Source organism: Gymnogyps californianus, chromosome 4 (genome assembly GCF_018139145.2).
Source record: "Gymnogyps californianus isolate 813 chromosome 4, ASM1813914v2, whole genome shotgun sequence".
NCBI classification, from domain to species: Eukaryota; Metazoa; Chordata; class Aves; order Accipitriformes; family Cathartidae; genus Gymnogyps; species Gymnogyps californianus.
In genome coordinates this window covers 55548872-55566588 of record NC_059474.1, presented here as the reverse complement: position 1 = coordinate 55566588, position 17717 = coordinate 55548872, and the positions used below count along the sequence as shown (strand labels likewise).

General features: G+C 37.0%; 1 protein-coding gene across 1 annotated transcript in view; it reads right to left on the bottom strand.

Annotated features, from left to right (window-relative positions):
- Nucleotides 1–2686: 2686 nt before the first annotated feature.
- METAP1 (methionyl aminopeptidase 1) overlaps nt 2687–17717 on the bottom strand; it is a 29044-nt gene continuing 14013 nt past the window's right edge. Inside the window, 8 exon segments of the mRNA XM_050895289.1 lie at nt 2687–4752; nt 4923–4988; nt 7379–7522; nt 10154–10285; nt 13686–13824; nt 15351–15434; nt 16118–16209; nt 17381–17441. Coding sequence (XP_050751246.1) covers nt 4592–4752; nt 4923–4988; nt 7379–7522; nt 10154–10285; nt 13686–13824; nt 15351–15434; nt 16118–16209; nt 17381–17441 — 879 coding nt within the window. The 3' untranslated portion in view covers nt 2687–4591.

Below are 17717 nucleotides of genomic sequence, written 5' to 3'. Positions count from 1 at the left end.
AGTAGCAAATGGTATGGGATTTATTACACTAGGGAGTTTGCTAAGCACAGCTGGGCTGAGAAGCAGCATTGATGTGCTGTAACTGTACTGAGAGTGGCAAGTACTCCAACAGCTGTCAAGCTTCTGAGGCTATTCTAGGACTGCAAAGGATGTACCATCCAGCTCTACCTTGAAGCCAACTGTAGAGCAGAGTGTGGTTGGATGTATGACCTAAATGTCCAAGTGTACCCATGTTCACTTGGGAAGTCCATATTCTGCCTTATTTCCTATTTGTCTCATCACAGTAGCTGTAGGCAGGCCTGTTGTAAAGATAACAGACTACTCTAGTCACTTGCCCTAGTGGTGTTCTCCAAGACTTCAGTAACACAGTTTTGCTGTCTCCTTAAGCTTACTGGCAGCTGAAGCAGCCTTTGCAGCCAACACTGCAAAAAAAAAAAAACCAACCCCAAAACCCAGCATGGGATTGTTACCTCTATTTAGTCAGAAACAGGATCATGCCATTGAAGCAGGGAATGTTACTATTAGAGCAACAGTCTGCTCTTGAGGGGTGCAGGGGAACAACAGTAAAGAGCATTGTGTCATGAAGGCTTCAGGGTTTTGTGGGAGTGTTTGGTTGGTTTGTTGGAGGGGGAGGGGTTAAGTCTTAACTTTGGAGTTGTGAGGTTTTTTCTTCACTATAGTTGAAGTGATCTGACTGGAAGCAATGCCACAGGTCCAGAAGAACACAGAGGAACAGCAGAAAACAGACTGCAAAGTAGAGGCAGAAAGGCTACCCAGTTAAAGAAAAGTTATATACGTAAAAAGTCAGTGCTTTTCAGTGAACCAAGGACACTGATTAAGAGAGAAGTTTCATGTTTTAAGGGAGCCTGGTCAAAACAATTGTTACAGAGAACTCTAAATGCAAACAAGTAATCTTATTAGTAGAAATTCCCTCTCACCACTAACAACTACCTTACCCCAAGACACTGCTACACAACTGGGACAATTACATCTTCTCCATTTGTCATTGGAAAGATATCCCTAGAGCATTCTGAAAATAGTTGAGGTAGCTGCATTTCTAACTTCATTTCAGACAGAGTAAACAACAAAGTTAACTAACTCCTGTGAATGACATAAGAATTCAATTTTGAGCATCAGAAGAAACAAAAAGTGAATTTGTACTAGGAAAGTTAGCCCTCCAACACAGCAGTGAAGTGATCCTCAGTACCTCATAGCTCCAGAAATGCTGGCTGAACATTAGAGCATTAAGTAGAAAACTTGCTGTCCAGCTGTTCCAGCGAGAGTACTCTCTAACTACAGGATGGTATCAATAGAATATTAGCTCAACATCTTAGCAAAACTACCCCCCAACTGGATCTAACATTTAAAATATTTATACTGTAACAGTTGTTCCTCTAGGTTGCACAGACTAGATCAAGACCATACAATCATGTTGTCTCCATTACATTATTACTTTAGAGAATCTGCATCTTAGAGTGTTTGTGGAAAGCTAGTCTTGTAATACCAGGTAAGTCAACAACAGAGACATTTTGTGATACCAGAGCACTCAGGTCAAAGACTTGCAGCTTCCTCCCAGCCTGAAGAATTGATGTCCTAGCTATTACTTAGCAGAGTTTTCAGGCTACTTCATCCTGCAAAGCAGTTGATTGAATGGAACATGTTTGAAGTAGTCTCTTTGAAGTTGCTCAGCTAACAAAGGGACTCCTAAACACAAGAGCTTGTACCCCATTCTTGGTGATGAAGGTCCTGAATTGAGCTGTACCACCTTAACAACTGTAAGGACTTCAAGGGACAAGAAGTTTCCACCAAATGACTGTACATGAAATGCATATATACTCATGTAAAAGATGCAGGTTGTCCCCTATCCTCATGCTGTTACTTTTATTCAACATTAGCTATCAAATCTTCTCTCCTTAAATATTCATGTCAATTTGCAGAAACAGCATGAAGAGTTTCCATACTGTCTTATATGATAGTAAAGGGAAAATACTTAAAGAGATTGTTTCAGAATTAAGTGCAGGATTGTGTTTTTGGCAAAAGTGTATACAATTTCTAAAAATTTCATTAGAAAGTAGATTTAAGTTGGGGGGTTTTTTTGTTTGTTTGTTTTTAAGTGGACAGCAACTTCTGTAAGAATCAAAAATAGATAATTTCCCAAATCCAGCCAGCACAAGTCTAGTATGCCATGTTCAAGCAAAGTTACAGCTAGATAGGTAAAAAAATAGCCTTTCGCAATATTTTTATTAAATAAGTTTTGTTCTCCAGGCTGATGTGCTATCTCATGTTGAAAGAACTGGTGTAGATGCTGATTAAGGTTTCCACTTGTATAAAAATACTGTAGTAGTATGAACTCAGTATAAACAGTTTTCATGCTGTGATTTCAATTTATAGGCAGAAATGCATAGCATCATAGATTACCTATACTAAAAATGTGCAGTGTTAAATTTCGTTGTATTGGTGCAAAAACAAAGAGGTATTCAAGTGGCACATGCACAGGTTTAAGGGTGATTTTTCACTGGTTGCATGCATCTACCAGTAGGGCTTGCACTAGTGCAAGCAAACCTGGATATAATTGAGAATGCTATGTCTGGTTTTAGATCACAAAAAAAAAAAAAAAAGTTACTTCTGTTAAAAGCAGCTGCATTTTTTATTTTATAGACCAAAAATGAAGCCCCCTCCCCCCCCCATCATACACACATATAGAAAAGGCAAGACCGTTGTAACCATTCAAGTGAATGATATGGTGGGCAAACCTCCAGGACAGTCATCTCAATACATTACATCTCATTCAACACAGGTAATTCCACTCAAATACTACAGTCTGTTTTGTTAAAATCTATACACACATACACGCATACGCGCACACACACACTCTATATGCATCATTTCAGGTCACTTTACTGCATAATTAAAAATAATAATAAAGGTAATGAAAACATCGCAATGATACTCTTAGAGCAACAGAGGTCTGAGGCACTCAGGGCAGAGAAGACATTTTCTGGCAAATTTGGTATTTGGTAGTACACGAGTCCAGTTCTATGAAGCACTAACTCCCTTCCCCCACCTAAATTCTGCAGTGCCAAGGGGAACCAAGGGTATGCAGTACCTCATATGCTTGGGTCTAATGTGGCAACAAATTCACCAGACACCTTGTAAAAGGTGTATTTTACGCCCATGATTGTATGATTTAATGTCTGCATTGGTTTAACTATTTCTTGCATTACAGTGGTGTAAGACTAAGTCTGCAATGGGGTCTGAAAAATTTTTCATTACAATTCAGAAGAAAAAATAAATTCCCTCAGCAGAGACACCAAAGACGATGGAAAGGAAGTGGGCATGGGAAAAGAAAAGGTAGAGAGAAGAGAGGCTTAATCAATCCACACTCCTTAACGTGACAGTTTCCAGCTCATCATGACCCATTACAGAAAATAAAGGAGTATATATACTAACATTGCCCACTCTATACCCAGTCTGAGGAAAAAAGATCAGTTTTCATAGCTGCCCCCCTAAGACTTTCCAAAAGCATGAAAATCACTTAACTGAGGGGGAAAAAAATGACCTGTTTAAAAATTACCAAAAGAAAATGAATACAGCATTGAAGGTGTTTCATTTTCTCACACTCAGACTTGTTTTGAGCTATATACTCATTTCACTGTAAGTCTTGCAAATCCAATCCCCCACAGCTACTGTGGATGTACCTTTAAATAATGCCCCACAGTTAACACACGCAGGGATCCCATGAATCATGGGATCTTTTTGGTTGTTGTTTCTTTCCTTTACTTAGGCAAGTCTGATACATCAGCTTCACCAAGCTTTTGGAGCAGGAGGCTGCCTGCAAATACTGCTTCGCTGAGAAGCAGCTTATTGCAGGGAGCTGCATATAAGACAGAATTTATTAATTTTCCCTGTAGGAAGCCCATACTACTAAATCTCCAGCAAGAGAAACAAGTCCTGCCATTAACACAGTGTGTCACCTACAGTCACAACCACCACAGAGGCCATCAGCAGAGAGATGGGGACAGAATTAAAGGTAAGGGTAGCCTATTCTCGGTAACATGCATGTCTTTCTCCCTTCTGGCCCCTTCTCAACTGATAAACAAACAAGGCCCAGCCCATTAGAACAGTATCTGCAGAAGCAGGAGCAAGTCTTTGGAACTAGAAATGCTTAAAATCTCAGGTGCCACTCATATACGAAGAGCAACAGGGCACACTGAAGTGGTGAAAAAAACCTGGATCCCAAAATATCAAGTCCCAGTGGGAAAGGTTACCCACACTTTTCTAGCTAATATCATGGCAGCAACAGAAGCAATTGTGGGTCTAATTGGAAAAAAGGTGCTAAAGAAATAATTGAAGAAAAAAGAAAAATATAGCATGAGTGTTGTAGGTAGGAGGAAAGCAGGCAATTCTTTAAATTCTTCTCTGCTCTTCCAGACGTTGGATCAGGTTCTTCAAGATATTCCTCTTACCTACAATCACTGAGAACAAAGTAAATGATGAAATCTCTCTATTCTGTACTCTTAAAAAAATGCATAGTACAGAGACAAAAAAAATACATATGTATCGTTCAGATCCATCTGCTCAGTCTAGACTATCACTGGGTCATGAAATGGGGACGAATACTATCCAGCCTCCGGGTCAAGATCTCACAGCCTGTATCGGTGACCAGAAGTGTGTGTTCAAACTGGGCAGATCGTTTTCCATCTCTTGTTACTGCAGTCCAACCATCAGGCCACGTTTCATCTTGCCAACCACCTAAAAACATAAATGATGACTTTTTGAATGTTTTTAAGTAACAGATATCAGTTGCCCAAAGAGAAATGAAAAAAATCTATCAACTATACAGAATAGAACCAGCATCCTATTCCATCACTACTTAATAGTAAACAAGAGTAACCATTTTACTCTATTGCTAAATTGCTCACCTTCACAGATCATTGGTTCAATTGTAAATACATGACCTGGCTTCATGACTCCAACTGCCTTATTTTCTGCAATAAAATAAACACTCAAGTTAGAAAAAGTGATCCCATCTTAGTAAATGAATGAATCCTTGTCCTAGAAGAATACAGCAGGAATACTGTAAAGTCAGAACAGCCCTTCAGAGATGACCCATTCACTTGTCCATTTTTAAGTCTACATTAAGATTTCCCTTAGTTCCTTCCTTCTTCCCCTCTTCCAACACTACAATATTTACTCAAGGAGCTTAAAATTAATTGCTGTCTTTCTCTCCAACAACAGGAGTTCACCTCCAGTTCTATAAAAACACTGAACAACTGTAATACAGGAATTTCTGCAGACTTCTATGATGAAAAAAATCATTTTAAAAAGTCAATAAAAGTAAGAAGCACTTATGATATTCAGAGAAGGCTTGAAACCTCTTAATTTGTTTCCACTGAACCATTAGCTCCAATAAATTGTCAAAATATGATAGCAGTTAAGTAATCCCGTGATTCCATTTATGAAAGACACACTGCCCCCCTCATTACTCTGGGTAATGGGGTTATAGTAGTGTCAGGGTGATAATGCTGTATTTCTTTAGCTAACATAAAAAGGCAGAGAATTTCAAGGCATCCAGGACAATAATACTAGAACTTTTTGATGTTATATACACCAAAAATGTTTATGTGGAGGCACATAAACTGATGCACAGCACGTCTCTAGGAGTACAGTTTGACTGAAGAAACTCTTCAGCCCTTTTCCTCTGCCCTGTTTCACCTTGAACAGCAGTGCAGCTTAGATCTGACTCAGCCTAGCATGTGAGAGCTGGAAGAAACTCCAGCATTGCACAGGAACCGTTAGCTACAAGCTACTTTGCTGCTGTAGACAATTTGCATCAATTCTTACATACAGATTCCCCGCCCCCCAGTCTACTCTAAGTTGTGTAAATTTATTAAAGTGTCTAAATCGCCTAGATGCTTTAACAATCTCAGACATCAAGCTGACACAACAGCGACCAGAACATTTTTCTTTTACTTAAAGGGTCTTGCCTCTGTCTCCATCATCTGCTGGTATTTCTTGCTCTCAACACTTACATTTCAGTTTCTGGTCTTCTGCATCTGAACAAATTTTGTCTTTTATTCCCTGTAGTTTTCATGATTTTGTTAAATAATTTAAAGGCTTATAAAACTAGCTTTTTGCTTTTAAAAATCCTTTCATAGTAAGCCAGAAATAAGCAGCAGCTTTCATTTTTTTCCCTCCAAGAGGCTTTAAGTCCCTCAGGTCTTTCCACTTTGCTTTTGCTCTGAATCTGTATTTTAAAATACCAGAAAAACACCCAGCATCTTCCTTTTTGGGAGCAGACATTTTGTCTCAATTGAAAAAAAAAAATAATTTTTTTTTTTAAAAAGTTCAAACAGCCACGAAAGACAGAAATTTCCCTTTTCTCGGATTGCATTTTAATTGGTATAAAATGCCCTCCACCTCCAAAGAATCCAGATTTTCTTCATTTTACACGACAAAAAGTAAATACCAGGAATTGATACCCTTCTAGCCCGTGATTAATAATCTTCTCTGTTCTCTGAAAAAATAACTTAGGGAAATGACAACATGAAAAGTCAGGGATTGCTAGATTATAATCTATAACTATAACCTGTGTTAAAGCTTGTTAGGAGATGGGAAGGTGGAGGTATCTGTCAGGTCTGAGGAAATAAATGTCCTATCAGGGCAGCTTTGCAGCTGAAGTGGGTGTGGACTGTTTATCACTGCTTCATGATATTTATTCTATCCTTAGCTGTCCACTGGCACTTAAGCTTCTCTCCTTTGCCTCTGTGGATGGTTTCTGAGTCCTGCTGCCAAAATTGTCACGGGGACATTGCCATTTCCAAAAACTAAAGCTGAGAACTTGCTGGGGGAAGGGTCGTTCCTCCTCTGCCACACACCACAAAGAAGTTTCCAGGAACACCAGATCACAACACTCAAATGAAGAAAAGTGAAACATAACAGGATCCAGATTCAGGCACAACACCCATCTATACCATTCAAAAAGCCTTTTAGCTACATCTGGAAATGGCAGTAAGTTTTGCTTAGACCTAAAGATAGAAACATTTGCCCATTCATGTCAGACAAGGATGTCTAATGGATTAGTTAGGAATTCAGGCAAAAACATTGAGCACTTACCCAGCACAGATGAGAGATAACACTAACCATTAGTGTAGGCACAGACTGTCTCAGTATATAATATATTCACCTTATTTAGGTTCATAAAGCATGCTATGGTCCACAGTTTAGAAAAAAATTATTTCACAAGTGCAAAAATGCTAACTTGATAGCTGTCAGGCAACATGCTACTTTATTAGAATATAAGCAAGAAGTAAATTGGGTACATTCGGTGCAAACCACTTCTTGTCTACAGGACAACCCAAAGGGAATGAATACTCACTGGCATAATGTGGCACATTAGGGGCGGTATGGAAAAGTTTATGGATTCCATGCCCACAGTAGCTCCGAACCACTGAAAACCCATTTGCTTGAGCGTGTTTCTGAATAATGTTTCCCAGTTCTCTGTACCGAACACCAGGTTTTACTGCAAAATTAAAGAGATACAGATGGAAATTTAGAGAGCTTTCTTTCAACATAACTAACCATCAAACACTATTCAGGCTAATATCTCTGTAGCACGCATGGCTTGTATGGCCATCTGTTCTAGTATGCAACTTCCTATTATCACTTAATCCACCAAGTGTATAAGTGAGTGCAAGTATATTACATGAGAGAGCGGGGAAAGTGTCTCATATAAAAGAGAAAACGAGAGAGAAGGAAGAAAACTACTTCTTCACAAGAACACTACTTTCTTCCTTTCATGGATATAAGTGCTTATATATTAAAAGGATGCTGAAGTTTGACATTAAAGACAACAAAAGACTTTCAAAGTACTTGGTAACTTCTCATACCCAGAGTTGCAGTGCTTCTTTCAATGAATGTATGAACTATATTTTAATATACAATTATCTCTCTACTACTATATGAAAACTGCACACAAATAAAGAGGAAAAATGATTATACGTAAAGGACCAAGAAGGGGAAAAAAAAAAGAGACAAAACGCATATCTCTACTTTTAGACAAGATTTTTACTGGCAACGCTACAGCAAATAAGAATGTTCATATGCAGGACTAACTTTTTAGACAATCCTTTTAGGAAGCCTTAAAAGTTAAAGAGTTTGAAACAGATGAAAATGGTGTGAAAAATTCACTTTGAACACTTGGACAAGGGAGTAATACTACCATAAAAGCAACAATGCCTCATCCATCAGCTAATGAAGATGCATACCAAAAGCAACCTTGAGCCACTAAAAAGAAAAAAGAATGTAAATACTATTTCAAGATCATTCACAACTCCTGAATTCAACTGAATTACTGAATTCAACTGAATATATGCTGCTCCTTCAGGAGCCAGACGTTGTGTGGTCATGTGGAACCATCTTAAGCAGAGTTCACATACATAGCTAAAACTTTACTTAAGCAAGCCATTTAGTTCACTTCTCTGCTAATGTAAACAACTACAACTTAAATCAGTAAGCTGGATTTACAGAAAACAACTAGAAATTTAGATTACTGGAATGTGCATGCTTTTCCCAAAATACAAAAAAAATATATGGTGGGGAAGAGAGGAAAAGTTAATCTGTTGGTTTTGTGCTAAGTAGTTGTGAAGTAGTACCATCTCCTTCAGGCCTGACAATACGAAGCAACTCATCTCAATGCAGCAAGAAGCCCTCTGCTTCTCTCTCTTATACAACTCTTCTAGTTAGAGCTCTGCTGGTCCAACGCCAAGAAATTAAGATGATTTTAAACAGGGGAGAGGCAATCCTTTTTAACAGCTGAGACTTGCTGCCAGAATTCCTACTAGCAGGAAATGTCTAAAACCCATTAAAACCTGTTAAAGCATCTAAAAAGTTGGTAAAGAAACGTTACACTGAGAATTTAAATCTCATTATAATGAACACAAAGGTGAATTTCTGTCATAGTTTATACATCAAAGCCGGGATATGAAAGATAAGAGACAGCACATATAACATTTGCTATAAAAATAAAGTACAGGAGCAAAGATAAACATTATTCTGATTTAGCTCTGAAAAACAAAATAGTCATTTCAGAATAGTAAGCCCACATAAACAGGTAATCTATATTCTTCACAGCTCAACTCTGCAGTATTTTCTTGATCACACAACGGATATGCAAGACATCGTTCATATGGATTTTTGTCTTTTCAGCTTGGCTAGCTATCTCCAAATTATTAACCGAAGTAAATTTTTTTTTTTTCTTCATTTACTTTTTATTAAATGCAAGTTTAAAGCCTTCGTATATAGCCCCTTGAACTTCAGTCTTTAGAGGCCATGAAGGGAGTAAATTTTATTGGGGATTTTAAGAAGGTGCAGGTATAAAAGATACAGACAATACAAATATTTCCAGGGACTTGTGAGATTTTTGGTTTGTTTTCTCTGTTTGTCTAAGAGAACTTAGTATATTCCTTTGCGAATGAAGTTGAACATGACATTCTCTAGCTACCTTTCTATCTCACTGTATGTCTCAATGAAGCTGTCCTGAGTTATATCTAAGCAACATAATTAAAGTTCTGTGGGTACTGAAGGATATGGATCTGTCTTCTCTGACACACTGCCACAGTTGAAAATCAAGAGCTCATAATTAGCTCTATGAAATAACCATCAGGTTTGGCAGGGGTAAAGAGATATGTTTAAGTGTTCAAACAGTGTTTTACCGTATCGGTTCATCGTGCAACACCATACAAATTATAAAAGTAGGAAGCCATACTTTGGTTTTCCAAAACACACTTTGTTCTTCACTTTCTCTAAACTACTCAGATCAAGGATGTCTTATTCATCTAACTAATAGTCCAAAAAGGCTGTTTCCCTGTAAATATCATCATATGTGGATCAGCTCAGCATCAGTTACATTTTCCTTGTCAACCCACATTTCAAATAAAAGTTGCAACCACCACCCACGGAACTGTGCCATTTGAAGAATCACTGTATTACACAACATACATCATCTGCTGGTGACACACACTAACACTTCTGTGTTCTACAACAGAAGTCACTACAGACGTATACAACAGAAGCAAAAAGAACTCACTAATAGCAAATATGAGGACTCATGTTTGAGAACCATAATGCTTCAGGCCCTAGCCAAAGGGTTTACCTGCATCGATGGCTTGCATTAGGCACTCATAAGTTGTTTGGACAAGCCTCCTTGCACCCTCATCAACTTCTCCAACATAAAATGTCTCATTCAGATCTCCATGGTAGCCATTACGATACACAGTAATATCCACTGCAAAGAATACCAGACATATTGTAATACTAGCACTGTATTTCTCACTTCTTGTCTCTTGATTGGTGAAAGGGCAACAAACACATGTGAAAATGTAGTATTATAATTGTGAAGTTGTAAGATTACTTTGGAAGAATTCCAGATGTAAACTCTTCCAGCAAAATCAATTCGCTCATGCTTACCCTGTAGATTCTATAGAATTAATTAATAAGATAGTGCATCACTGGTCAACAGTTTGATTTAAAAAAAAAAAAAAAAAAAAAGGAAGAGAAAAAAACCCACACCAGTGCAAAACAGACACAGCAAGCTTATGATTGGTTTTCTAGGTAAATATAAAAACAGGAAAGAGAAGCTCTTTGCTCCATGGTGATTAACCTGGTTAAAATATTTTCTTAGAATTAATTCCAGCACTAATAGGGGGAAATTAAATTTAAAAAGGTATATAATCACGTTTTAACCCAGATTTTAACTTCAGTAAGTTTTATGCATGTTTAGAATAATAAGTCACACCTTTGCAAAAATTGTAATGCCAAAACCCATTGCTTTCAGCCAAAAAGGTAAAATTTCTTGAACATTAAATACACAGCAACTTTCCAACAGTATTCCTGACTAAGAAAAATACACCAAATGACTTAAAGCTTTTTATTTTTTCTTTCAAATGAAAGAATTTAAACATTCAGTATCAGGCAAACAGCAAGAATGAGAAAGGCATTCTTCAACAACTGAGGTTTAGAAGAACATATAAGAGTTTAGAATTATGTTGCAGCAAAACTCTAACTTGTTTGCTTTGTGTAATAAAGTTGGTTGTCAAGTAAAAGTGATATAACTCATTCTTGAAAAATAGCAGCATAAGTAGTTTTAATGAGGAAAAAAAAAAATCTTTTTTAGTTTAACTCATTCCCAAAAAAAGATATGCTTTTTTGGATTAAGAACATCCATGCAAGATGCTTGCTGCAAATACTCCTTTTACAAAACATGGGAACAGGCCTACCAGTTTAGACATAGCTGTCATCTGTTCTAATATCCTGTCTCTCATAGCAGACAACTAAAAAATTAAAACCTGCCATCATATAGTCATTATATATAGTGAACACATGCAAAATATTCTAGATTTGCCTATCAAGTTGGCTTCCTGTGGTAGAATGGGTACTTTTGTGTTGAACAGACTTTGTCAATATTCTGGTAGGTCTATAGCTGCTAAAGTACCAAAACCACTACAATAGTTATTGAACTGCTATTCATGAACAAATCCACACGCAGACCCCCTCACAGGTAAATAGCCATGAAGGAAACTGTACTGAGCAATAATAATTTAGGAATATGGTATATGAGCTGCTTAGAGAGACCAGTACAACCTTGATAGGAAATGTGGGGAAAAAACGGTTGGTGTCAACAGTAGATCTGTACTGCTAGGAAACATTTAAGAATGAAATTAACGCCGCACAAAATCAATACTGCCTGTTGTGGATGCGTGCATATGCAGGGTTATACTATACTCACTGCATGATTCCGTGGGACTACTGGAACATTTTGACCAGTGTACATATCTAGTAACATAACAGGACCGTATAGAAACCAGCACCCTGGTAACTTACCCAGGTAAGTTTCTGGTGAACTGTGTATCAGAGCTCCTTAGCACAGTGTCCAGACTACTTGCTGCAAAGAGGCTATCTCTATAGGCCACGTGATTACAAGATTTTCTCTTGACGTTGCCAGATTTGGCCAGAACATCTCACTTTGCAGAGAGATCAGCTTTGTTTAAGAATCTGCTCCCAGGGAACAGTATGATAACAAAATGTTATGATGCCCTGCTCGGAGCAGCGGGGTGGACTAGACACCACCTGCCAGTACCTTCTGGATGATGTTTTCCTGTGATTCTAAAAATCTGTTTTGGACTCTGACATGGCCACCTTTTGCTTCCAGCAGGCTAAAAAATGTTAAGTCAAGAGAAAGATGGGCACCTCCCTCTATTGTTCACTGTGCACATTCCCTCCAAAGTACTTTTTCTATCTCCTCCTTTGTACCCTGTTTTGTTCCTTCTTTTAAAGAGCCTTTTGAGCCACTACCTTACCAAAAGGAAGCCTACAAGACTTGGAAGCCTTTTGAGCCCATGGGGAATGTACGTTCCATCCACAAAATGTGGACCATTTTGCAACAAGATCTACTCAGTTACAAAAGAGTAAACTAGTTTTTCTTCCTCATCAAAACAAAGCAGAAGGCTCAAAGCTTGGGCAAGTGCAGTCAGGGCAGGGATATGAACAAAGGTATGACTAAACCCTCTTATAAAAAGTGTTTTCTAGCGCTGAGGTACAGCCTTGGCATGCAAACAGTGGAGAGGTAAGACACCGTGTAGATTAAGCCAACCTAGTAAGTTTAACTGGGCTTCTTAGTTTGGACTCCAGCAGTGCCAGAAAAGCTGGCAACAACAGAAAGCTGTGCAAAGGCATAATCTTTGAAATTAAAAAAAGATAAAGAAGCTTTGGCCAAATGAGCTATCAGCCAGACCAAACCTGACCTAGAAAGGGGCAGCATTCGTGAGGCTTGTTCCAAAAAGGCTGGTACCCACAGCACTGAGCTGTACACTTAGTAGCTATTGTTCCATGTTAATATATATCAAATATCTGACAATCTAAAAGGATTCCAACTGGCTTCTAGAGGTAGGCCAAACCTTAGGATACGCTCGGTATTTATTTACGGATCAGAGAAAAGCAAACCAATACAATAAACAAAGGTGTAAATGTTTGTACAAAACAAATGTCATTAATTTTTACTGCCAAACCAAGAAGAAATTAATGAGAAAACAAAAAACAGTCAAGTAATTTATAAAAGTATCCCTCACCACCCAAGAAGGCGTAAGTACCTTGAGTACCATGAACAAAAAGCAGCTGGTACTGTTACGCTGTGAGATGCTCAAAAAAAGAGTATGTTTTTTAATATGCACCTATACAATGCCTCACCATTAGGAACCTTTACAGTCATCATAATCGTAATGTCCATAGCAAAATCTTAAGGATCTAGAGCCATCTAATTAAGAATTCACACAGAACTAATCCAGTTGAATAATTCAATATACATTTTGTTCACTATTTATACAGTTGGGAACAACTGGAACCTTGCCCACAAGTGGAATACTCACTCACTGTACTAATGCACAGACCAGGGTAGAAGAATCATAAAGCTCTTAAAGTGGACCAAACTCTTGAAATTATTTTATTAAATAAACTCATTAATTTAAATATGTAAAGAGCACAGGTTAATTGGTAAATGAGAACAAAGAAGCTTTTTTTCTTTCTTAAGAAGCTATTCCAATCATGTTGCCTGCTAGTGAAACCTCACCTTACTGAATGGTTTAACTGGATAGAAAGTAGAAATGTTGAAGGTTAATTTTCATAGCACTTACCGTTAACAATATCTCCCTCCTGCAATGGCCTCCTGTCAGGAATTCCATGACAGATCACTTCATTCACTGATGTACAACACGACTTAGGGAAATTATAATAATTCAGAGGGGAAGGATAGCAATTCCTTGCAATACAAGCCTAATTTAGAAAATACAATTTACACTTTACATTAGTAAGTTTTGTACAAAGAAAAAATGTACGCACAACAGCTTTACAGTAAGAATTATAGGTTGAAAAGCACTGACTCTTGAAAATAAGATTCTTCAAGCATTTTTTGGCATTATGGTATTTTATTATGTATTGCATTTCTTACCAGGAAGAAAGTAAAGCTACTTTAATTTTGTTTCTACTCATTTTTATGTTCAACTGCCAATGCTGAAATATTCAGGTTTAAAACAATGCATGGCAATACTTATTCAGTTAAAAAACCAGCCATTTTCAATGACTGTTTTTAAGCACCTGGTCTAAGACTTTAAGTATTTTTGCAAAACACACAAGCTAGACAAAATAACATTTAGCACCACTCTTTCACCCCTAGCTTTAAAATCTTAAGCTGCTTCCTTTGCACTCACTCTAATAACCTTTTTGGAATTTTTGCAAAACTGACACGTACATTTTTAAATATACTTACATATACACATAATGTGACATACTAAGCAATTCTGGAAAAATAATAGTGTGTTAACTTTTTTTATTTTAAAAAATAATACTGTCTTAAAACTGCAAAGTACCAATTAGGGTTATCAGTCAGTATCAACAATCTGCCATGCAAAAGCTTCCAAAAACTGCTGAGGAGAGATAACACCATTGTAAACTACTAGTTGTTCATATTAGACATTATGCATAAGCAAATAATTTAGTGTTTAATGCAGTTCAACAGAAACCTCCAGCCTAATCAAACCAGAGTTAAGTTCCCTACAATCTTGGCGCAACAGCTGCAAATGCAGATAAAAAGAACAGCAACCAGAAAGCTCTCTAACTTAACTATACCAAAATCATTGCCTTCTCCACAGTGCACACAAGTATCCTCAATTATCAGTTTACATGCCTTATAGAGAAGAGAGCAAAAAAAAAAATAAAAATTACACAATTCAAGTATCTATGAATAGTTAAGCCAAGAAAATACTTGAACATGTATTTCAAATACTTCACTGGATTGTGGCTTTAATTTGCCTGACTGCATCAAACATCTTGTTTCAATTCTCTCTCAGGCTCCTCAGTTCTGATTCCCAATCATAAAAAATTAAACTTTCTCCTCTGTACATCTTAACCAACAACACAGAGCACAAAAAGTCCATGGCCTACGTATGATGTTCTTTATATAATGGCATCTGTGGAGCAAAAAGGGTTTAGAAGAAATAAAATTATATGATGTTAACCGAGAAAACAGGTGACAAAACTTAGAGGGAATCTGAAGCTGGAAATCATGGAAGGAGCTGATACAGAGAGAGGCCCAGGAGTTCCTAACTCACTTTGAATCTACGATTGCGCTGTAACATATTTCTAACATCTGCACTACCCACTACCTTCAAATTGGGAAACAGTTCAAAACAAAGAAAAGGAATTCATGCAACAACAAAAGAACCCACACAACAATGATTCAAAAAATAAAGAGATAGAAGAAAGCACTTATAAACACCAAAAGAACAATAAAATAACCTTACTAAATGGACAGCGTGATCAATTTCTTCAGTAGTTACACCTGCTTTCACCATCATAGCAGCAACATCCAATACTTCTCTAGCAAGCTGCAAACAAACAAAGTAGTGATTTAAAATAAGATCAGGACTACTCCCTAGAAGATTAGCAACCCATTTTCTACAGCTACACCAAGATTGCTAGGAAAGCTGGGTAGACTTGGGCTCTGGAAAGACTTTGAGATGTCTACAGGTTATATTACTAAGCCACCTCTGTGAGATTTGAAAATACCCCAATTAAGATTTGGACCACAATTTCCTTGAATACCATAAACTTAAATCAGACTACCTAAATACATTTCAAAGTTTGCCTTTATGCACAAGGAAGTGATTATAATTGAACAGCTCTTTTTCAAAAACAGTTAGGGATGGGGCTCTGTTTTGCTTTTTAGTTTTTACTTAGTACTAACTCTAAGAGAGGAAAAAGTTCTGTTCTCACTTATGCACTATAAAATATATTCTTAACAGTAACAACGTTTCAGCCACAGATTATCTCACTAGTAACAACAAAGCCAGATAAAAGTCATCTTTCTACTTGCAAAATAGTTTACTGTGAATTGGGAGTCACAAGGAGAGAAAAAGCAAGAAAATACCAAATTTCCCAAACTATTTTTCAGTGCTCAGAAGTGGTTTGAAAGTTTGTACTCTCAAATGTGCTGGCACAAACTGGTAAAAATCACTATAGATTTTTAAAGAATAAAGGCACTTTGTAACGAAAACTAAAACCCCCTTACCCTACACACTACTCGCATCCCTTCTATATCCTCAGATGAGAGTATTTTTATTTGAGAGGTTCCTTTTAAAGCCTGTTCTGATTCAGACATTCCTGAAAAGAAAAAAGGGGGAGGAGAAAGAAAAGAAAAAAAAAAGTTACAGAGGGGAGCCATTTCTACACACGTCCAATCAAGGAACTTACTTAGCTTACCAATGGCAATAAAAGTACATACTTTCTCACCACAGACTAAAGTAACGAACCCACCAAGTCATAGCATTATCATCATTATTCAGATTAATTTGAATTCATAAGCCTTCCACAACATTGTAATGCCCACATGTGCTCAGGATGCCCGTTCACTTACTGCATAAAACCATCATGTCCAGTTAGTCAAAACACAACCTTAAAAATCAGATTTACAAGAAATCATTTTATTCATAGAAAAGTCTTTTTTTTTTTTTTTTAGCTGCTTTGGAGATAATAAATAGTAATAAATAATATTCTAAAAGAGCCATAAAGGATTATATAAGCTTGTGAATATCTCTAGTTATACCATTGCAATAATCAGCAAATGAAAACATGTAAATTCTTCCTACCAAATTCTGTGCAAGCTCAGTTTTATAGTTGAACGACCCCCTAAAAGACAGTATTTTGCATTGTTTAAATATTTACATTCTGTAAAGAATAACTAAAGAACGGCTGAAGATTTAAAAATAATTCTAACGGACTTTATAGAAGCTTTTTTGAGAGATGCAAAGCACCAATACCGATATAAAAAGGGGAAAATACCAAAATAAACCAATAAGCAAGTAATTCTGAATGTATTCCCTCTGTGTCCAAAAATAGCTGGAACTCAGTTTTCTTTTGGGGGTTGCTTACTGCAGTTTTGTTTGGTTTTGTTATTTTATAACACATTTCCAACAGATACACTGATGTCACTGAGAATGGCTTAGCAGAATTCACCTGTGACGGCTAACTTATTGCTGTTTGTTATGAAGTTAACCACAGGACTAGGACTTGGATGTTTTTTTTCTTTTCTTCCCTCAACACCTTTGAAAGATAACACATTACAAAGTTTGGACTTCCAAAAAAATACTTGTAACCATTATTTCTAAAAATATCAGTAAGTTAATGTGGGGGAAGCAGAGGTAGAGTGAGAAGAACAGATAAAATAAGAGGTTCCCTTCTCCAGTATCTCCTTCATGCTTTAAAGGCTCTTTCAATTAAAAGAAAACTAGAAAGCAAACATAACACTCCATAACTGTGATTTGTTTCAAGTTACCTAGCGGGTGATCAGCATAATCCGGTCTCTGAATATAACTTGGCACAGGTCTTGTTGGTGTCTAAATAAATCATAGTCAAAGCTGGTTAGGTTGTAAGAATACTTCTTATAGTGACAAAAACAGAGACTCATGCAACAAAATTAAATACAGTGAAATATGGCTAATTCCACTTAGAAAAAGTTGTGGAGTATGCAAACACTCCAAAACAGTTCCAATTTTCATTTCTCAAAGATTCTCCTGTTACTCTTTATTGCTTTCATATTATACAGCCTCTAATAGCCAACTTCACAGCTTCGTAAAAATCAAATTTTTATGTGTCAAGTAAATGAAATTGGT